We start from the raw sequence: 23,058 nt of genomic DNA, 5'->3' as shown, positions 1-23,058 counted from the left end.
TGTGCTCTGTTTGACTCTTCACAGACGTGGTTTGAGAAGAACTGTCTGTCAGAGGACTGCGCAGCTGACCTGAGGCTTCATGGGAAACTGCTGCTTTCTGGGTAAAGCCCCTGGTCCTCTCCTGGTTTCAGCAAATTTACGTCAGTAGGGTTGAGTCTCTGTAGACGTGGACACACACTTGGCTCTCACCAGCCCATGACGTCATTCATTAGCTGGTCTTAAGGAGGTCCTGCAGTCTGGTTCTGAATGATCTGGTTTCTCTGTAATCAAAAGTGTTTCCTTAAATGCTGAACCTTCACTGTTTAAAGAGTGGATGGTGATTTCACTAATTGAAAACACATTTTACTGTAATGACTACAAAACAAGCATTCATGTTCTTTGACAGTGTATTTTGTATCAGAAAAATTAAGTCTATTTTTAGGGCCAATGTATTTTTTATTTTTTATTTTATTGCATTGCAATATTTTCATTACTGAAATACATTCAGATATTTTACTTTTTTTTATTTATTTTGTATTATTATAATAATTATTCTCAGTGGTGATTCTCATTACAGTAATAGTAATTTTTTGTAATTTAAATGTAATAATTTAAAGAGAAATACAGAACGATAGATAGATAGATAGATAGATAGATAGACAGATAGATAGATAGATAGATCTAACAATATTCATAATACACAATGCCAGGTTTCCTATATTCTCAACAGGTTTCTTGAGATTCATCATGTTGTCCTTGTCTCACTTTTTTCTCGTTTCCCAGGAGGTACATCAGTTCTCATCTGGCTCTTGGTGGAGTGAGAAATGTGTCGTTAAATTTAACCATCTCTAATGCTGGAGACGACGCCTACGACACCAACATCTACTTCAACTTCTCCAGAGAGGTTCACTACATCAACTTCTTACAAAGAGTAAGTCACTGATACTGTATATTTGTCATTCATTTCTCTACACCAGACTTTTGACTGTTGACTTACAGGCTGCTTCAGTTTGCATCTTATTATGACTAAAATAAATTCTCCAATATTTTCCAAAGATTGATTGATAAGCGCTTGGCATCTTGCAATCCAGCAGCTAGTTCAGCGACTCCTCAGATGTGTTCATTGGTAAACACCAATTTGATAAAAAAAACCTACTGAAAATGGCATAAAGTCAGCCAATTAGACTGAAGTCTTTAAACATTCTGTTTGTAATATGCACCAGGCGGCCCAAGGGTGTGCCACGAACTTAGTGCCAAATGGTGACCGATAGATTCAATTATATTTACTGGAAAATGTGACAAGTCTGAATCCTCGTTTTAAGGGTATGTGGCCATCATATCCATGATTTAACGGGACAGATTGAAAAAAGCGTGTAGAATATAAAGAGTTGTGGAAACAGGAGGAAGTGCACAGTTTCTTGCAGCTGGTCAGCGTATCACTATCTCGGGCTTCTCGAACTCTGTTACAGCTCCCTCATGTTCTGTTTGCCTTGCTGAAAAGCATTCTGTAGTTATCAGCAGCATGAGGAAGAACATTTCCTCCTTTAGTTTGATGGTTAATGGAGAGACTCTTTAAGATTGCTGAACAGACCACTTTAAAATGAGCTCAGCCTTCTCAAGGGGGAAACGATGCAGCGGAATTGCACATTTTAATAAATGTTCTTTCATTTTTAAGGGATAATTTGTATATTTGACCATGTGTTTCTAGTTTTGATATTTTCTATATTTACTGATTTTTTTTAACAACAAAAAGCACAGAGGATGCAAAATGCACTGTCAATAACTGACATAAATACTACTCCTTAAAAGGATATTTCACCTACAAATTTATATTCTGGCATTATTTACTTGCCCTCATGTTGTTCCAAACCAGTATGAAGTTCTTTCTTTACAAAACATTTTTTAGTTTTTTTATTTAAATTAAATAATTACATTAACAATTTAATTCTTTAAAATGTTTTCTAATTTTAGGGGATACTATCTATATTTGGTCACATATTTCTTTATTATGAATATTTTAAAAAATATTTGAAGTTTGTTTTGTTTTTTTAAACTGACCACTGATTTTTAGGGGGAAAAAACACAGAAAAGATGCAAGATTGTACCATGAATAACTGACAAAAATACTTACTTAAAGGAATGTCATTTCAAACCAATGTGATTTTTTTTAATAATTAATAATTTTTTTATAATTTATTTAATTTCATTTAATTACCTTCAAGCATGATTTTCGTTCTTGACAAAATAATTTTTGAAAAAATCTAATGTATTTTATTTATTATGAATGAAATAGCATAATTTTATTTATTTAAATACATTTTAAAAAAGAAAAAAAAATCGCGCTGTCCTTTTGCAAAAACAAAAGCATATAACAAACTAGGGCTGGACAATAATTCAATATCAATATGTATCGCGATTTCATATCGATATCGGAATTATATCGTATCGACCGAAATTAAGAAATATATCGTGATATAAATTTTGGGCATATCGTCCAGCCCTATAACAAACATATAACTTCTTTTTTTTTTTCCCCCACAGAAGATAGAAAGTCATATGACATTTGAATTACATTTTGAATTATGGTTTTGAATTACATTTTTATTTTAAAATTCAAGTTTACTTTTGGTCTGGCCTTAATGGAGTATTTAATATTTTGACCATTTGTTTTTGCATTCCAAAATCCTTCTGAAAGAATTCAGTCATCTTCAGCGTAAACATACTGTATTCTGTTTTTCAAGCGCTCAGACTTCACTTTATATATCCGTGTGTTTTGATACAGATGGAGCTCTTAACATTGTTTTAACGTCTTAAATTTCATTGTATAATTTTTGCGGCACGTCCTCTCTCTTCAGTGAGTAATTCCTCATGACAGTTGAATGGGACGCATGCGGGCGTCCAGGTGGAAATGTATTGTGAGAAGACACAGGGGCCGTACTTTGTTTGCTGTTGTAGTACTGTACACGCAGCAGGATGCCTCTAATTACCCCAACGCCATGAGAAGTCGTCTGTGTTGATGTGACCCGTCTCCCTCAGAGCGCTTCAGCTCTCCATCATGCCGAGTGTGAACTCGTGCTCGCCTCTTGTTTTATATTAGGTCCTGTTGACTCTGTGTTTGTCTTGCAACCCAAACCATCTGCAGCAGTGAATTGGTTTCAGAAGCTCTATCGCACTGTTTAGGTGGCCCCGGGGCCCCTCTGGCAAAGAAACACGCAGTGTAATTAGATAAACGGCATATTGTCCTTCTATTAGATTGCGACAGGTGAAGCGAAGACCTTCAAATTGGTGAGCAAGCAATTCGATTAATTTCAGTCTTACTGAAGCACTAAAAGACGAGGCCGAGAGAGAGAAACAAGCTGGCTGGAGATGAAATACAAGAGTTTATTTTACAGTCGCACAGCCAATACATACATCATTTGAGATTTGTTAATGTTTCAGTGTAATAACACACAGAGCAGAGAGTATTGATTAATGAAAACACCTCTTTCCTTCCTGTACACGACAGAATACAATTACCAACGCAACAGTGACAAAATACTGGGCAAATTTAGAAGTGTGGCATTTGATTAGCCTTTCTTTGAAATAAGGACTATCCTTATACAAGCACACTTTCTGTGCAAAATATTTCACAAAAGAAGTTTAAATGGTTTCAAATGGTTCAGTAATGCTGAAAAGGAAGACGGCGTTAAACGTTTGTGGAAAATGTTCACATTTAAAAGTTTGAGCTCAGTAGTATATACAGTTTCCACAAAAATACGAAGCAGCGCAACTGTTTTCAACATAGTAATAAATTATTCTCGAGCACCAAATCAGCATATTAGAATGATTTCTGAAGGATCATGTGACACTGAAGACTGGAGTAATGATGCTGAAAATTCAGCTTTGATTACAGGAATAAATTGCATTTGAATATATATTCATATAGAAAACCGTTATTTTAATTGTAATAATATTTCACAATATTACTGTTTTTACGTAAACACGTGCACTTCTCTGCTGCCTGCCCTCCTCCGTGGGAACACTGTGCGGTTTAGGAAATAGAGGACATTCGTGAACTCGAGCTGTCCTTGGGGTTTCCTGCTAGTGCTTTAGAGGACATTGTGTCAGAGTGTTGCTTATTTAAGTCCATTTGATGACGACAAAGGGTACGTCTCCTCACTGGGGCCAGATGGCGGAAAAAGTGCTGAGCAAGAGGGAGACGACAGTATAAATAATGTTGAATGATTCTTGCCACATATCGTACATGAGGGATCTTACACCACTTTTAAGGGCCATGTTATGTAAATAAAAATTGTGTTTACTTCATTTTTTGATCAATTTAATGGATCCTTGCTGAATAAAAATATTAATTTCTTAAAAAAAAAAACTTAAAGTAGTGCACATCTGATTGTATCAGACACATTTAAATATCTGTGCCTAATATCATGTTTTGGGGAAATTGGGTAGCTGAACTACAGCCAGAAAGTGTAAAAATGCATGATCTGGTGTGGATATAGACCTCAGACGGCAAATTGTCAACCACAGAGCGCTCTTGAACTCGGAAATGATTAATGGGCCACATTTAGTCTGCAGTGCTGCCAGTCGAGGTGCCCTGCTGTATGTTAGCAGTACTCAAATCTGAGGAAGCCAGGGTGTTCATGTAAATGCTCCAAATGAGTGCAGAACGTGAGGCCAAAGCCTCAAACTCTTCCCCAGAGAGCCGCCAAGTGCATGAAAAATGAATTTTGCAAACAGTACCAAGCTTTCCTGCACCCCCTCAGCTGCTTTTTACTATTTATTAATGTTTTTTTCTCCGGCAGCACTCCTTGTTATTGCTGCAGTGTTGCTAAGAATAGCTTGAATATAAACTCAAGAATAGGCAACACGTGCAGGACCTCACGTGGAACTCGAGATCCCAGAGTTAAGCGCTCATCCTCTGCATTGATCCAGCAGCGTGAGGCCGTCTGGTTTATCAGTGGCCCTGATAGATTCCTGAAGGCGCTCGGCTGTTTTTTACACTCTCGGCTCTGTAAAAGGACAGCTTTGTGAACTCTCGCCCAAGAAATGCTCACGGGCTCTCAACTGCGCTCAACTGTTTACACAAACCAGCCGGTGCTGCTCTGCTGTGTTTAAAGAAAACTCTCAACTCTCACTGGCGACTGTCCCTGTTACTGTTCTCCTAGTGTACAGCGCATGTGAGAATACAGTTATTTATGTGTTAGTCAAGTCACATTTATTTATATAGCACTTTATGCAATACAGTTTGGTTCAAAGCAGCTTCTCATTAATAAACAGGAAAATAGCAGTGTTAATGTTGTAAAATTCATCAAGTATGAAACAAATACAATTTCAGCTATAAAGCAGCTCTACAAAAGAAAATAGTGTCATAATTCTGCTCAGTTTAGTTCAGTGTTGTTTCAAATGATATTACTGAATATTAATTGTCCTTTAAAACACTATTAAACCGCCAAAAGTTAGTGCATATTTCAGTGGGGGTTTTTTTATATCTTAAGTTAACTATGCATATGTTATACTTCATCAAGACTTGAGGAATGACTTTTAAGGACTGGAATACACTACACGACTTTTAAATTCTGAACAGATGTTAAAACACTGGGCATCATACACTTACGGACTTTGTATAGTCACAGAGGAAAAACTTGCCATCATACCTTACATGACTGAGGATCGTACACTACCAAGGTCGTTCCGATCACAACAAACTCATGCAGAAACGTGTACCTTGTTGCTAGGAAACACATGACAAATGAAAACAATATGTCCCAAAATCGTTTCAAAATGTCAAACTGTTTGATATCCTCCGACTGGATGGAATCATAGTCTGAAGCTAAAAAATCGGAGTCTGCGACCATCATACACTACATGATTTTCTATGATATCTGTCAACTCAAATCTGCAGACTGTTTCTGATTTTTGGCAACTACTTCAACTTCAACTTCTCCAGACTTCAACAGTAAATCAGTGGAAAAACGGGGCAAAAATTGTGTACTGTATTCCAGGCTTAAGACATTTACATAAAGCCTTATGCACACTACGCATCTTGTAGCATGTGCCTTTCACAAGACTCTTCTAGTGTGCACACTTGCACAATTGTGTTCCAATTGATTGCAAATGCTGCAACAAATTTCAAACTTGTTTGAAATCTAGCCGAACTGTCGACAGGTGTGTGCACTGCTTGAAATTGCAAGAGAAAAAGCTAAACATAAAAATAAAAATTTGTTTAGTTTACCTCCGACTGAGATCTAAATTGGAGATCTAAACATAATTGTAATGCATATTGAATCCAGCTTGCAGGAGTTTATTCTCAACAATAAACCATTTGCGTGCCTTCTGTATGTTTGCATGGCAATCAGTGATTTCTTGGGTTTCTTTTGGATGTTTTTTTTTTCTTTTTTGTAATGTTTTAAGCATACCTTGAGGAAAGCACTGCACGGTTGGTGACTTTCTGCTGGGGTCTCGACAAAATAGTACAGCTTGTGAAGGTTTTGTCTGATTATTCTCACTGTCATTTGGTGTTTTCTCTGTCTGTTTGGGCTCCAGGAAGAAAAGGGCATTTCCTGTATGCTGGTAGAGCTGGACTTCCTCAAGTGCAGCATTGGATTTCCTTTCATGAGAGCGCAAACCAAGGTAGTATGACAAGAGCACCAGCTTAACAACTTACTTGGTGATCTTGTTAATTATAGTGCCATTCAATTTAACCTTGTAGTTTTTTTTACCTTTTCTTTTTTTCAGTACCATCTATCGGTGCTTTTCGACACAAGTCGTCTGTCTGGTGAAAATGAGACGCTGCTATTTTTAGTTCATGCTAGAAGGTAAGCTTTGAACGGTCTTGATTTAATGAATTTTCCCATTTTTAAAAATACTTTTTTTTTTCTTTTTTTTTTTACTATAATATTTTATTTCTTTAAGATACACATGGTTCACATCAACAGTCCACATTAGTGAATGTCGTGATGTTTATATCTGAAATAACTAGATAGATTAGACATTTGGACTTTTCCCTATTTGGCTATTTTGATAGAAATTAAGTGGTTTGACTTGATATTGAAGTCATGATAATAATCTAATGCTGGCCAGATGTGTTTTCTTTGCTCAGAGATCTCTTAGCTCTCTGAGGCAAATACAGCTCTCATTAAAGCTGCAAGCAGCGTTGAAAGGGTCCTCGCACCCGGAGCCACCTCTACCCAGTGGCCTTAGGAAAACAGTGAACGGTGGGCTATATGCATGTAAAGTGGTAAATATAGGAGGAATATGTCAAAGTCATTTATATGTGCCAAACTTCCTGCTGCCAGCTGGTGGTGCTATGACTATAACTGAATACTGGCATGTAGATGTCTTCAGGCCAGGACTTTTATCAAACAAGTGAAGTTTGGTGCAGATTGACATGGTATGTTTGAGTTAGTGTAAAACATGACATACCCTGTTGCCAACAGGTAGCGTTATAAATTATAACTGAATTTTGGCATGTAGATGTTGTCAGGCCAGGGCGCTTGTCAAACATGTGAAGTTTGGGGCAAATCGGACATTGCATGTTTAAGTTACTGTAAAACAAGTCATTTCCTGTTGCCAGCAGGTGGCGCTATTATTATAATGGGATATTGGCCTTTAGATGTCTTTAGGCCAGGACTTTTATCACACGTGTGAAGTTTGGGGCAGATCTGACATTGTATGCCTGAGTTACAGCAACTTCCTGTTTCATGGCGAAACATCGAAATTTGTCAGGCTGCCACGGACACGCCCTTCAATGAAAACTCGCAATCTTCACACTTTAACATCACAAAGGGCTTTAAATTACACTGACCAAATTTGGTGTTGATCTGATTAAATCTCTAGGAGGAGGAGTTAAAATACAACTCCTGAAAATGGCAAAAATGGCACAAAATTTGCAGAGAAAATTCAAAATAACTCACTTCGTTTTTGTTGACAAAAATTTGTCTTTTTTGTTGGTATTGGGACATTACATGTGTGTAATTTTACATGTACGTGAAACATAGCTTGAGGGGCACTTTGTTGAAAGTGTATAGGTGGCACTATCGAGCCATTTTGCCATGCCTAATTCTGAAACCTATATCGGACATAAATTTTTACCACTTCTGGCATGTGTGCAAAGTTTCATGAGTATTATAATAATAATAATAAACGGAGCAATTCCAATAGGGTCCTCGCACCATGGTGCTCGGGCCCTAATAATGCACATTTGGCCATCTTACAGTAGAAACTTAATAAATTACACTGTATGTACAACCATGCTACAAACACATGGCATGTCAGTGCCAATACTACCGTTTGGGGTCAGTAAGAGTTTAAAAAGCATTTAAAATCCTTTAATGCACGGCTAGCTGTTGATTATCCCGCTTATTCCATGGTCATTTGCCAAGTTATAGACAAGTTAAAACTAGTATTGCTCTTTGCAGCACAATATTTGACCGAATGGGTAAAAAGGACAGTTATTTTCGTCAGTTACGGCACGATAGCGCTAGCATTCTGCCCGCTTCAAATCATACACAGAGATTAAATAGTGCGGTAAGACCACATGTATTTGAATGAATTATAGCATGTATTTCAATAAATTATTGATCGATCGTTTGAGACACAGAGAGAGAGAGAGAGAGAGATAGAGAGAGATGACCTGAGTTGTGTGTATCTGCGTGCGGCGTCTGCGCGTCCCTCTGTACAAAGAATTACTTCAAAAACATTGATTTTACCACCTCGTTGCTGAGGAATATAATGTAGTGATCTAGTATCTAGGCTATTTTATTAATGAAAATCACGGGGAGGTGTTGACAACAAGTTTGTGTGCAGCGCAATCAGCGATCTCTGACCTCTCTCTCTCTCTCTGTGTGTTTATGTGTGCACAAGTGATGCGTGTAGGTTAGTGTGCATCAATTAAAGCAGCGCATTAATATGGAACGGTGATTAAACTGACTTAAACTACCTGTGCATTAAACGGTTTTACTGCATACCTGCCAGCCAATCAGAATCCAGTATTCAGACAGACCATGGAATAATATAAGTTATTTGAAATAGAAATATTTTATAATATTATAAATTCTTTACTGTCACTTTTGATCAATTTAATGCATCCTTGCTCAATGATTTATATGTTTTACTATATATTATTATTTGAAAACCTTATTTTTTTTTTTTCTTAGTGCCAATCCAGAACATGATAGCACACTTCATGATAACACATTGGAGTTGTCCATACCGCTGGTACATGAGGTGGACACTGCAATCACAGGGTAAGAATTGCACTTCATAAGACGGCTTAAAGGAAACGTCCAACCTAAAATGTATCATTATTTATTCACCCTCATGTTGTTCAAAACCTGTGAATTGAATGTCGTCAAACTACAAAAACAGACCTTAAAAGTAGTCTGTATGACTTGTGCACTATGTTCTACATATATTCTGAAGGCTGATGATCAAAAATATGCACTTTCTTTGAAAGCATAAGTCCAGCGTGAACTTTGTTCACAACATCTTCTTTAATTTTTCCATAGAAAAATCAGTTCATACAGGTTTTTAACATGAGGGAAAGTACATTGTATGAGAGTTTTCTTTTCATTTTTTGTGAACTATTCCTGTAACAGCTTTGTAGCCCATTACGCTTCCAGACGTCTGATAACAGCAGAGACATTTGTGGTCCGCTCACAGTGCTTATGTGCACATTTCTTTTTTGGCACACTTTTCTTTGCTGCGCTGGAGTAATTCAAAGTTACAGGCTCACTTGTTTCACAGATGAATGAGGCTTAAATACACAACATGTTCTATAGCCAGATGTACAGCCTGATAAAGAGAACGTGCTCCCTGTAATGTTTTACATGAGTGCGCCAGAGATTACACTTTAAAATATAAACATGATCTCCAGGGGTTGGACATAAAATCAGATCAAAGTCTGTTTTTATGTCATTTAACAAGTTAACTTCATATGCATTAGAAGGTTTCTGTAATCAGTATATGAATGTAAAGATTGTATTTAGTACATATAGACAAAAATATGCAACACTCTACTGGCATGGACAAGTTTCCAAGAGTTTGAGCTATAAAAGCTGCAATGTTTTACTAAAATAAAGTAATTCTGACAGCAGCCCATGTACACTATATTATACATCAAAGATACCATCAAATGAATCACGTTAAATGAGAGACAGAACAATATAGCACAATGAAGCATCACCATAGTAACTGTGAGTCCGTTTTCCGCAGCGTGGTCTCGCCTACGTCTTTTGTGTATGGAAACTCAGTGGACCGATCACGCTTCGTTCAGCTGGACGACATGGAGTGCAGCTTTCAGCCGCTCAACTTCACCTTTCAGGTATCCCATACTGGAATATGTTCAAATGCATGTGAAGTTTTTCCAGTACATTTTATTGCAGAATCTGTAAGTTAGTACAGTTAGCTGGTTATTAAACCCTGACAGGGTGTCTTATTTGTTTGTTTGTTTGTTTGTTTATGAGCACTAGCAATATCAGGGGATCAATTACTTGGTAAAATAGTTAATTATATGATGGACCTTTTCACAGGCTGTGATGATGCATTTCCAAAGTGTTTCATATTTTATTTATTTATTTATTTTAATTTGATGTACATTTCTATACTTTTAGTGTTTTATTACCTTGGCACCAGTGCTGTTTTAGTACACTCTAAAAAATGCTGGGTTAAAAATGGACAAACCCAGCTATTGGGTTGTTTTGACCCAGCGGTTGGGTTGTTTTGACCCAGCATTTTTTAGAGTGTATCATTGATATACTACTATAGTTTTTATTAATATTGTGAATGAGTTTTTATTTATATATTGTCTGTTTACATTTTTTTTTTCTTAGTTTTCCAATATGTCTACATAGGTTTTATTAAATTGTATTTCAGTTTTAGTTATTTTAGCACTTTAAGTTCAAATAAATGAAAACGAGGACTGTTGCCTTGTCAACTAGTTGAAATAAAATAAGTTTAAGTTCTTTTATATATTTTATTTATTTATTTATTTTTTTTTTTTTTTCAAATAAAGAAAGTTTTTTATACCATAATAAACCTGCTCTAAATTATAGAATACTTCAGGATTGTTGAGGCTTAATTGGGGGCATAAGTAAATACTTTTAGGAATTGCTTTAGAGACAAAAAAAAAAAACTTGGGAAATGTCTTGATGTAAACAAGTAGTAATCATGGTATAAGCTGAATAATTGGCACTGGATTGTAATATTATTGAAAATGTTTCATTATTGCAATATTGAAAGGCTTCACATTATGCCTGTATTACATACATTTTTAATAATTCATTGTCAAGTCAGGTTACCTTTATTTATATAGCACTTTATACAATACAGATTGTTTCAAAGCAGCTTTACAGTGATAAACAAGAAAATAATGATTCAGTGATGCAAAGAGATCAGTTCTGCTTTAAAGCAGCTCTAAAATGACAACAGTAAACAGTCATTATTCAGCTGAAATCAGTTCTTTGTTGAATCCATTTGATTCAATAACTGTGTAAAGTTCATCAATTATGGAATGAGTTCAATTAATCTATTAAGCAGCTCTAGGGAAAACAGTGACATCATTATTCAGCTCAATTCAGTTCTCATCCAATAGTGTCTGGGTAGTTAAGTCAGTAATATTGCCAAATATTCAGTGTCTCTAACTAAGCAAGACAAAAGGACCTATATCTGACCACAGTTGACCAATCCAGAACCAAGCTGTATTATAATGTGCTTTAAATGTATATGAAGTGTATTGTTTGCTCTAGTAGCTGTTAGTTGTTGTGCTGAGCGTAAATCCCAAGGTTGATCCATTTCCCATGTGTTGTTTGTGTAGGTGATAAACAATGGACCCAGCAGACTTCCAGGCTCCACGGTGGACATCAGGATACCCAACCGCCTGGCTGGTAACGGAGCAGATATGTTCCATATCATTGACACACAAGTGAGTTCCTGCCACTCATGCGCTTGTTTATTCAGCTAAACTTCATTTGCATTGTTTTACCTCACATCAGTTATACAGCTGTCCATTCTCATCACACTTTTTTGTGCTGTAAGTGGTTTCTCTGACCTGTTCGTGGTATGTATTATTGTGAGTTATTTTGCGTTACACCACAGCATTGTTGGTTTTTGAGTCTTAGAGAGCTTGAATAATTTCCATATCAATTCACCATGTTCTTTCTAAGCTAGTAATGTGCTATTTTAAGCAAGATACTGCACTTTTAGAGATGCATGATTTGGGGGGAAAAATCAAATTGCAAAATCTAATTTCTCTGATTAAAAAATTCTTATTGCAATTTAAAATATTTATTTATTTAATTTTACTTTTTTTTTTTCTTTTTATAGAATTTTTAAAGCAGCAGGTTTGCTGTGCTTGTTAGTAGGGCTGCACACTTTGGGCAACAATTTTGTTATTATACTGTAAATATGACTATGAAATAATAATCATAATAATTATTATTATTACTATTATTATAAATAAACAAAAATAATACAATCATATTTGTGGCTGTCTTAATTTCTTCATTTTCCTACATTAAAACATCAAGCTTTTATTTTGGCTGAAAACTGCAGCTTCTGTTTTGTTGACAACAGGAGGTTTATTACCACTTCTCATTAGAATGTTAGCACATGTTGTGTTGCCAAATGCAAACTTAAATGTTTTAAACCCGAACTCACAGTGTGTGCAGAGCTGAGTTAATGTGGCATTTACTGTGAACCGAGCTGCTTGAATTAATGAAAATTACCACAAATTGCATCATAGCTGCATTGCAACCATTGTTGGTTTGCAATAATTTCATAGCCCTGTCATCAATTATTCCTTACATATATAATTTTGCTATGTAATTTCCAAACATACACATTCAAAATAGTGCCGCAAGCTTGCTGAGGGTTAATTGTCAAAGTAAGTACTTTATGGGAGCATTTTAGCGACAAAACTTTGAAAATGTCTTGATATCATGGTATAAGTGGAATAATTGATGCTAGGTTGGTGCATTATTAAAAATGTAAGGCTTCACATTATGCCTATATTACATGCATTAAATGTTCAGTGATTTTATAGTCCATTGTCAATTGTGTCTTATGTTACCTTTAAAACATTGCTTCTACTTAAGGTTAAGTATAAGGTTACATTATTTAAAGTACTTTATAAATGCCACAATTGCATGTTTTGAAGCTAGATATACAGAGCTAGGCTTTATCTTCATTGTATCATTAGAAACGAGGGCAGTGTGTTGATTATGTTCTGTTCTCATACAGCGAGAGTTTAGTGATGTCCACAACCTCAGGCTTATATTTAATTCAGAGGTGAGAGACAGGGTTTACGGAGCTGCCGCAGATAGTGCCTCACAATAAGCTTATACAGAGGGCAGAAATTCAAGACAAGCACCGCATACGATGTTGATGTAACCCTTGCATTGGCCATATTGCTAGATCAGGCCAGGGATCAACCTGTTTACTGTGAATGGGAGGACAGGGGAGGTTTGTACCCCACCCTGTACGTCCCATATGGAATCACTTACGAGAGGATTAACTGGTTTGCACGAAAGGGTGGAATGGGACACTTGGGGGAAAGCTTCTGTTCACCCTGACTAACCTGCAGCACAGTGGCGATGCCGGGTAACTCGACTCAAAGAGGAGTAGACGTTCCCAGGCGCCCACATGGACAGCATAAACACTCGGCCTAATTAAAAATGCACACGCGGAGGAATTCCTCTCCTCACATGACTGAAAACATATGGGGCATTTTTACATAAACAGCTTGGGCTGGTCCCTCGGTGCTGATGAGATGTCTTAAATTAGAGAGGGTTACATGACATCAGCTTTGTTAAAAAACCTAGTGAGCTGCCTTCCAACAATACTTTGATCCTCGTTTTGTGTTTGGGTCAATTTGACCCACATTTAAACAGCTTGAAACACTGTTTAAACTGTGTATTTCTTCTTGAAATTTGGTGACATTTTCTAATTTAGGGTCATGAATGTGCATGCAAAGTTTCGACACATAAATGTGTTTTGGAAAGACTGTACCAATTTTGTGCCCATGATCAAATTGACCCCCACTGGTTGCCATGCAATTTGCCAAAAATCAGCACAGGGTCAGGTAAAAAACAGAAAACCTTTATTGTAGCATAGACTACATATGTTATAGTTATTTTATAATTTGGGTTAATTTGACTCTTAAAACCAACAAAGGGCCTATTTTATTAACACAAGTAAGTACTCAAATGTAAAAGTGAATGCCTGGCAAGTATACAGGTCTGTTGAACATACTTAATATGCATTCTTGCATTACTGTGGCGGTAACAAGCTTCAGTTTATACTCAATGAGACAATAGAACTACCTTCAAATGTCATTTAATTCTGGTCTATTAGTATTCAGGTTGGTAGTTATAAATATGTTGACTTTACATAACATGCTCAGCAAGATTGTCTTTAAACTGATATCTTTCTGAACAAAATGAGAGTAATTTTACCGTGTGTTGCTAATGTTTGCATGCACATACTTGTGTAGTGTACGTTTCTGGCCTGATTTTAAAGCTTACTGTCTGGAACAGCGTAAAAACACGCATTTTGGAAAACACGCCTCTACCTACATTTTTGCAAAACTACAAAAAACATATATATACATATACAATCCAATGCAATCTCCAGCTGAAATGAACACTAGTGGCAGTAAAAGACCAACTACTTTTATTCCTTTTCACACAAATTATGAATACAGGTGCAGATTATCAATTATTAAATACTTATTTTTGTATGGTTCCTTGCACAATACTATTACCACCTCAAAACGCTTTTACCGTAGTGCATGATTTGTAAACTAATACATTCTGAGGTTTGCATCACATAACCAGCACCATGTATGGTTTTTCTGACATAGTAAACTTGCTCAGTAGCTCACCTGGAACAGCATTACACTTACATTGTCAGATTCATATTCATCTGTTTCCGGGAAAAACTGAAAGCGATTTAAGTGCCACTCCCCAGACATTTTACATGAAAGTATTGCGAAATGTTCAAGAAATAACGTAATATAATTCGGCAGAAATGGGTTTTTTTTCAATGAGCCTGGGTTTTATATTTCTTAAAACACTGTCTAGGGAAGCAAGTCACTAGATTTTGAAACAGTACTGTAGTGAAATCAGCTCATGAATGACACACTGTTGTCTCACACAAGTGGGCTCGTGAAAACCTGTGTGAAGCAGGCAGAGATCCTTCCCTTGACTTGAGAGAAGACAATGTGAGGTCTTCAGATGCTTTCCTCTATGGAGGTCTGACTGGAAAGGATGCTGGTTAAAGGAAGAGGTGAAGTGTTCCCCGGGGGCAGAGGGGTGGAAGGGGCAGTGGGACATTAAATCACTCCAGATGGGACATGCTTGTCAGAGAAAGGCTTCCCAACTCCCGCTGGGAAAGAACTTCCTTTCGTTATCTGAATTGCTTAGCAGGTCTGAGCTCACTGGATAAATTATAATGTCTTGCCTTCCAGTAATCCAGCACTCTGAAAACTTTAACTATCATGTACTCAATGTTTTTAGTGAAACATTTTTACACTTAACAAATTGAGTCATTAAGTCATATTGAGTCATAATCAAAAGTATCAGTTATGAACTGAGTAAGTGAAAAATGTAAGTAGATTTGCATAAACTTGTACCGTGCAGGGCTGTACAGTGTTATGTCAGACATATGTCGCACGTGCTACAAAAAAACTTTTCATTTTCCGTCGGTCTTAGTACACGATGTAACTACAGAACAGTCAAGTTTTAAATAGGAAAAATATAGAAACTCTTTGGTCATTTTTGAGCAAGATGCTAACGGTCTAATCAGATTCAATGATCTATGCTAAGCTAAGCTAAAAGTGCTACCGCCAGACCCGGAGATCGGCTGAATGGATTCTAAAATGGTAAAACTCAACTGTTTAACTCTAGGGGAGTTGGAAAATGAGCCTATTTTCAAAAATAGTGAAGTGTTCCTTTAAGGCAACTCAAATATTTGAGTAAGCCCATTGAAAATCAATATTTATGAATCAATATTAATTTGAATTCACCTACAATAGCAGCTAACTATTAAAGTCGATTCACCTTTATTTTTATAGCACTTTACGATACAGATTGTTTCAAAGCAGCTTGACACTATCAAACAGGAAAGTAAAATCAATGATGCAAACTTTAAAAATGAGGCAAATCCAAAATTCTGCCATAAAGCAGCTGTAGCAGGATAACTATTAGCGCACATGCATATAATTACAAAACAGAAAATAACACTTAATGTAAACATTTATTCCATTACAGTCTGTATCAAAGTATGCTGGGAAAATCAGATTTCCCTCTCTTTGCATGTGATTGTTAATCATTGCCAACTTCTTAAGTTGTTAAAAATAAAGAATACTGAAATGGAATGAGTAATAATTGTAGTTCTTGAAACTGATTAGCATTATTTCTCCAATACTCAAAAAAAAAAACAGTTTAGCTAGCTAGTTACCAAGGTAACATTCTCATTTTGATTTAGTTTAGCTTGATGTACTAAAATACAACTGAAATAAAAAATTATAAAAACTATATAGACATGCTAAAAATGACAAAAACACACAACAAAATTCTTAAAACTTTAACTGAAATTAAAATGAAAACAGCAAATATATAATAAATAATCTGGTGCTATTTTGCTGAGAGGGAACTGTGAGATTTGCTAATTTTCGTACTTTTTGTTTGTCTGCAGGTATCAGAAGGTCGAGGGAACTGCACGCGGCACAGAAACCCCAAACCCTGCACAATCCCACAGGACAAGGAGAGCATCTTCCACACCATTTTTGCTTTCTTCACCAAATCTGGCAGAAAAGTTCTGGTATGACAAAGGACTTTTTGGGCATATTGGCATAGTTCAGAGAAGAAATGGCATCCAAATGCATTTAGCACTTGGAAATAAGCCATATTTGCATATTTAATGTTGTTTGTCCGGACTTTTTGTCAGTGCATATACATTAGAGCAGTGGATCACAGCATTTAATGCCCCATAAAACACTCATAAAAACCTAATTTCACATCAGTTTTTGTGCTGAACGGGTAAATCTTTGATGGTATCCTGTGTCAACAGGACTGTGACCGGCCTGGCAGAGCGTGTCTAACTATTTCCTGCAGTCTGAGCTCTCAGGCTAAAGAAGAAGCCACAAGTATAGATGTGCGAATGCTACTAAACACTGAAATACTACAGAGGGTGAGTTATTGCCGTAATTAAGTAAGAAGTTATTGTAATGTCAATGCCAGCCTTCAGAGTGTGTGATTAAGACTTTAAATGTTGTAGAATTGAGGCTACAATCTATTAAACTAGTTAAAACAATGTCAGGCTAACCTTAGTTATAGCTAAAACTAATTAGCTAACTAAATTATCAGCTGTATCTAAATTGGCAGCAGTAAATGCAAACTGGTCATTTTTAGTTAGATAAAAAGTAGCTGGCTACATGACAAGCTACTGATAAAAAGAAGTTGATGAAATATCCTATGAAGATCTCATTTAGTGTGACAGATCAGTCATATTTCAACATATGAATTTACACTCAATTTAACTAATAAACCAAACAAAAAACACCCTTATTTTTATAACCTAATCAAAAAGTGATAAACAACAGTATTAACAAGATATTTTGCTACAAATATTTTGTCATAAAATGCCACTCAGTAGTAATGGAAACACTTGAGCAATGTCTAATTTACATTTAGTGTTGTTATTGTTAGTTAAAACTATTAAACATTATTTTACAACATTTAAAATAAAGCTGAAATAAATAAAATATAAATATTAGATGATAAAACTAAACAAAATTTTAAAACTGAAATTGAAACTTTAAAAACCTAAAAAATAGAAATGTTGCCCGAACTGAAATAAGTTGAAGTACTAAAATTGCTTAAATGAAAATAAACTAAATAGAAATATTTTTTTAAATTACAAAAGCACTTAACAAAATTACTAAAACTTAAACTAAAATTAAAACTGAAAATATAATAATAAAAGCTAATTGAACATATTAATAAATACTATAATAGTATATAAATAATACTAAAATAACTGCTTAATTGTGTAAATGTGTGTCTCAGTGTTATTTTATTATCAATGAGATAGTATAATAGTTTTTAATTGTAATTTTTTCAGTTTTCATTTTAATTTTAGTTAAAGTTTTAGTCATTTAGTTTTTTTGTGTGTTTTTGTCATTTTTAGTAGTTAATTTTTTTTTTTTTTTGTTAGAAGTCAATATAGTTTTTATTCATTGTTATAAGTTTTAGTTTGAGGTATTTTAGTACATTTTTCAGTTTTCATTTTAATTTTAGTTAAAGTTTTAGTCATTTAGTTTTTTTGTGTGTTTTTGTCATTTTTAGTAGTTAATTTTTTTTTTTTTGTTAGAAGTCAATATAGTTTTTATTCATTGTTATAAGTTTTAGTTTGAGGTATTTTAGTACATTGAGTTAAAATAAAATAAAATGAGAAATGTTGCCTTGGCAGCTAGCTGAAATTAAAAAAAAATTTTATATTTTATTTTATTTTAGTTAATGATTAATTTTATTTCATGTAATAATAATGTTTTTTGTTGTTGTTGTTGTTTTTTTTTTAATTATTTTAATTTCAGTTTTGGTTTTAAGTATAATAACCTTGATCTGTCTTGGTGTGTGGTTTGCAGGACAGCTCCTCTGTGATCCAGTTTGTGACACGAGGTCACGTCCAGCTGGACGACAGGGCCGTGGAGGTCTCAACCGGACTTCCAGAGGAGATTTCTGTAAGTGATCAAGCGGATAAATAATCCAATCCAACAGTCAAGCATTTCTTGCCAAGCATATTTGTACCGTGACTGTAAACTAGAATCAGAGCTTCAGAGACTTCTGACATGCTGGTGGTTTTCATTGTAAGATTGAAAGTGAATAGATTATTGTCTTTGAAAGCAATCAGGACCCCTGATGCACGGAAGAAAATGAAATTGTCTGTTTGCATGATTCTGAGCTCATCCGCTCTTAGTAGCTGCTGAGATCTGGGTGGGGTTTGCTGTTCATGTGGGAGCAGGGGGCTTTTTTTTACTCTACAGCTGTGCTTGAGAACAGTCACCCCTAATGCCGCAGACCTCGGAGTGCCGATTGATTGGAGGAATATGGGACTGTGTTTCGGTGTCTGGTGCCATGGTACTCGCTCAGCCCTGCTCTCAGCTGATTAGGTTTCTGACCCACTTTTAGCCCCCTATTTGTAGCATAGAGGCCAATTCCTAATAGGGCTGTTAAAAGTGTCTGTGCCCCCTTCTGCCCTCAGCACTTAGGAAATGCATTGGTCCCAAAGCAATCTGTTATTAAGTCACACACGACGCTCCCTGGGGCAAACGGTGGACATGCAACTCATTTACAAATGGCATTGCCCGCGTATAAGCATTAATACCGCACAGTCTTGTAGCGTGTTTCAACTGTATCATTTCTGTCATGTTCACAGCCACCTGAACTAATTGGAAATGAAAGACCAACTGTGAGCATTAAACCTTTATATGCTGCTGTATCATTATTTTAGTCAGCTGAACTCAACAAATGCTTGAGATATATTTAGTGCAGTATTTATATCTTACACTTTAGTTTCCATTGTTAGGCAAGAATAAAATTAAGTCTGATCATATAAAGACGGCATGCAGAGCAAGATATTATTGCTCTTTTATAGTTTTCATTGCTGACGTTAGTATCTTGCATTGTTTTTATTTTTTTACTAAAACAATTAAAAGTCAAACTTAAAAGAACATTTTGCCTTGGCAACTAACTGAAAGAAGATAGGTTTAGGCTTAAGTACTTAAATTAATAAAACTAAAACCAATAAAAATAAATGAAAGCTAAATAAATAGAAATGTTAAAGAACCCAAAAAACTAATAAAAAATTACATGTATTAATGTTTATCCCAAAGATGACATGCAGAGGAAGATATTATTGTTATTTTATAGCTGAGGATGTGATTGGTTTAACTATCGATTTCACCTCAGATGTTCCTAAAGGCAATAAAAAAATATGCTGTACATAAATGAGGCTAATAGTTGTCATACAGTAAGAGTATAAAACTCAGATCATTTGATAATAAAAGTATTTAAATTCATGCTGAAATTTTTGAGTTTTCATTGTTGAAGTTAGTATATTGCATTGTTTTTATTTGTAACTCAGACTAAAACTATTAAAAGTAAAAATGTTGTTAATTTAAATAAAGCTGAAATAAAATGTAAATATTAAAAAATAAATAAAATAAAATGTTGTCTATCTGAAATAAAATAAGTTTAGGTTTAAGTACTAAAATTAATAAAACTAAAAAAAAATAGCTAAATAGAAATGTTAAAAAAATTCCAAAAAACTAATTAAAACAAAAGTATATAACACAATTACTACATTTAAACTAAAATATATAAAAAATGTAATAGCAAAAACATTTTTTTTTTAATCTTATTAAATACTATAATAGTAAATAAAACTGAAATTATACTGGTATTTTGGCAACTGAGCAGTTTCAGATTAAGATCTCTTCTAAACTTATTTTTATCTCATTACTGTTTCAAAGTCACATTATCTTCCGTTTGTGATTTTACTTGACTGGGGGCCGCAAATGGCAGGTTTTTGTTTTTTTTTATGTCGGCCCTCGTATTCAAGTAGTAAAATTGTGGCCAGAAGCTGAAGCGAGATTTATCTGGGCTGGCATCTCGCTCCAGACTGGGATTTACTGCTAGCTTTTCATGCAACATTTACATCCAGATCCATTGAGGGAACTGTTTGCTGTGTTTTTGTGGTTTCAGAGGTGAAATTCTTCCACATTTAAAGGTCAGCAAGCACGTGTGCCATATAACACATATTGTGCATAAAACTGTGTATGTATGTTATTCAGAGGGAAAGTTCATCCAAAAATAGTCATTCATTTAAACCAGACCTTAAAGCTGCAGTCCGTAAATGATCTCCTACTTGCAATTAGAATTACAAAGTAAATTCCTTTACACCAGCACTTGTGTTGACTTATTAAACAAGAATATATTTGTCGTCAGCATGTAGGCGTATAGAATTGTCTTGATTACATCCACGAGAGAGAAATGAGAGAGAAAAATCAGCCTGAGGTCCACATTATCGTGCTTCAGTGTATAGAACAAGACTTCATGTTCCCTGAATCGTCTTAAAGCTGCAATCCGTAACTTTTTTTGTTTAAAAATTTCCCAAAATCAATTTTTGAGCAAGTACATAACAAGCCAGTGTTCAAAACTATCGCCTTACTTTAGCTCGATTCACAATGGTAAGCTTGTAATAAAGTTTTCTAATTTGAGTGGTACGGGTAGGTTTTCACAGGAAATTTGAGCATGGCGCTGCGTCATTACGTCATGTCTGTAAACATTAAGAAGTTGTCCCGGCTAGTATGCTATCGCACGTGAGGATGCTGCAGGTGACGGATCGTTTACAGCCTTTTCTCACAGCAGCTGGAATAAATGGCGGATTGAATTTGAAAACAGTATAACAATAATAATAATTGGCACGGCTTGATGTGATATGAGCTGAACGATCATTAGATTTAATCACCACTGATAGCGCAATTTATTGTAATGCTTTTTTCCTCAGTTGATCAGAACAAATATGACAAGTTGTTATTTACTTGTTTAGATGACATTCTCCAGTGAAAACTCTTATTTGGGTCATACTTTCAAGATGTAGAATCTGCGAATACAAAGTGCAGTCTCCACACCGGTGCAGTGACTGACAGCCACACATTAGATTCATCCGTGCTGGAGCCGTGCTGACTCACAACCCACGCAAGGAAGATAATTCCACAAATAGCTGCAATTGCAGGTTTTCAAACAGAGATGGCGACAAAGAGGCAAAACTTACGGACTGCAGCTTTAAATAATGACATCCAGCTGTAAACAAATTAACTCTTCCTGGCATTCTGTGATGATCTGGATTAATGAAGACCTTCACAAGACATGTATTTGACTGATTTGTTGACTTTAAGAATGAAATCTCAATTCCTTTTGATTGAGTCAAAACCCAATATACTGTAGACTCAGCACAGACATTATAAAATTCAGGAAATGACACGGTGATTCATATAGTCTGTAAAGTCTGATCTTTGGTCCCACTGAGAAATGACGATCTCTAATGTGAATGTCGTGTCCCGTCTGGTGTGTGTATGTTCACTCTCTCTGTGTTGTCCTGCAGCTGGTGTTTGAGGCCCTTCACAGTCAGGAGCCCAGGGGTTACGTTGTGGGATGGATCATCGCCATCAGCCTCCTCGTGGGAATCCTCATCTTCCTGCTGCTGGCGGTGCTGCTCTGGAAGGTAGCGCTTCAGACAGACACATGTTCCTTGATCAGCATCCTTGTTGCTTCTGGAGCAGCGTTCGGGTTGGCACTGGATTTAGGGGCTTGAACAACATTCTTATTAGCCTAGGAGTACGTTAGGATTAGATTTAGGGTTGGCAAGAACGCAGCAACCATTATAACGCGTTTAGAAATGTCACCACCCACACTTTTTGGGAAATAATCATCATCATATTTTGAGTTTCATAATCGTATTTTGAGTTTCGGTCATTGTACAAAGAAAAAATAGGTGCTGTCCACATATTGTAAAACAAGCAGAAGCATCTACTGTAGAAACCATTAGGGCTGGGCAGTAAAGAATAATTATTATTATTTTTTTATTTTTTTATTTATGATAGAAATGATGACAGAAACATATTACTATTGTATAATAAAATGTACTTTTCGAAGTAATAATAATAATATTAAAACATTACATTGTGTTATTATTATGAATATTATTATTACTTTTAAAAGTACATTTTACTGAAAAATATTAATATATTTCTGCCATAATTTAATCAATTTACAATATCAGTAAAGTAGTAGTAATAATAATAATAATGATGATTATTATTATTATTATTATTACTGCTAATACTATTAAATCATTGCATTTTATTATTAGCATTATAATTACTTTGAGAATAATTATTATTTTAAGGATTATCATATAACCAAGATATTTTTATATATATCTTGTGTATATTTATATTTATGTGTGTGTGTGTGTATATATATATATATATATATATATATATACAGTGGGTACGGAAAG

At 35.3% G+C, this 23,058-nt stretch overlaps 1 protein-coding gene across 1 annotated transcript in view; it reads left to right on the top strand.

The window, feature by feature from the left end:
- The window catches only part of LOC107688464 (integrin alpha-9-like), a 97,952-nt gene that overhangs the window by 71,118 nt on the left and 3,776 nt on the right, over positions 1-23,058 (top strand). Inside the window, exons 19-27 of the mRNA XM_016486173.1 lie at positions 6,520-6,606; positions 6,712-6,791; positions 9,132-9,221; positions 10,189-10,297; positions 11,789-11,896; positions 16,669-16,794; positions 17,044-17,163; positions 18,620-18,715; positions 22,141-22,260. Coding sequence (XP_016341659.1) covers positions 6,520-6,606; positions 6,712-6,791; positions 9,132-9,221; positions 10,189-10,297; positions 11,789-11,896; positions 16,669-16,794; positions 17,044-17,163; positions 18,620-18,715; positions 22,141-22,260 — 936 coding nt within the window. The remainder of the gene's footprint in view (positions 1-6,519; positions 6,607-6,711; positions 6,792-9,131; positions 9,222-10,188; positions 10,298-11,788; positions 11,897-16,668; positions 16,795-17,043; positions 17,164-18,619; positions 18,716-22,140; positions 22,261-23,058) is intronic.

This window comes from Sinocyclocheilus anshuiensis, unplaced genomic scaffold (genome assembly GCF_001515605.1).
Source record: "Sinocyclocheilus anshuiensis isolate Anshui unplaced genomic scaffold, SAMN03320099.WGS_v1.1 scaffold265, whole genome shotgun sequence".
Classification (NCBI taxonomy): Eukaryota; Metazoa; Chordata; class Actinopteri; order Cypriniformes; family Cyprinidae; genus Sinocyclocheilus; species Sinocyclocheilus anshuiensis.
Note: the sequence above shows the minus strand (reverse complement) of the source record. Positions and strands in the feature narration are given on the sequence as shown.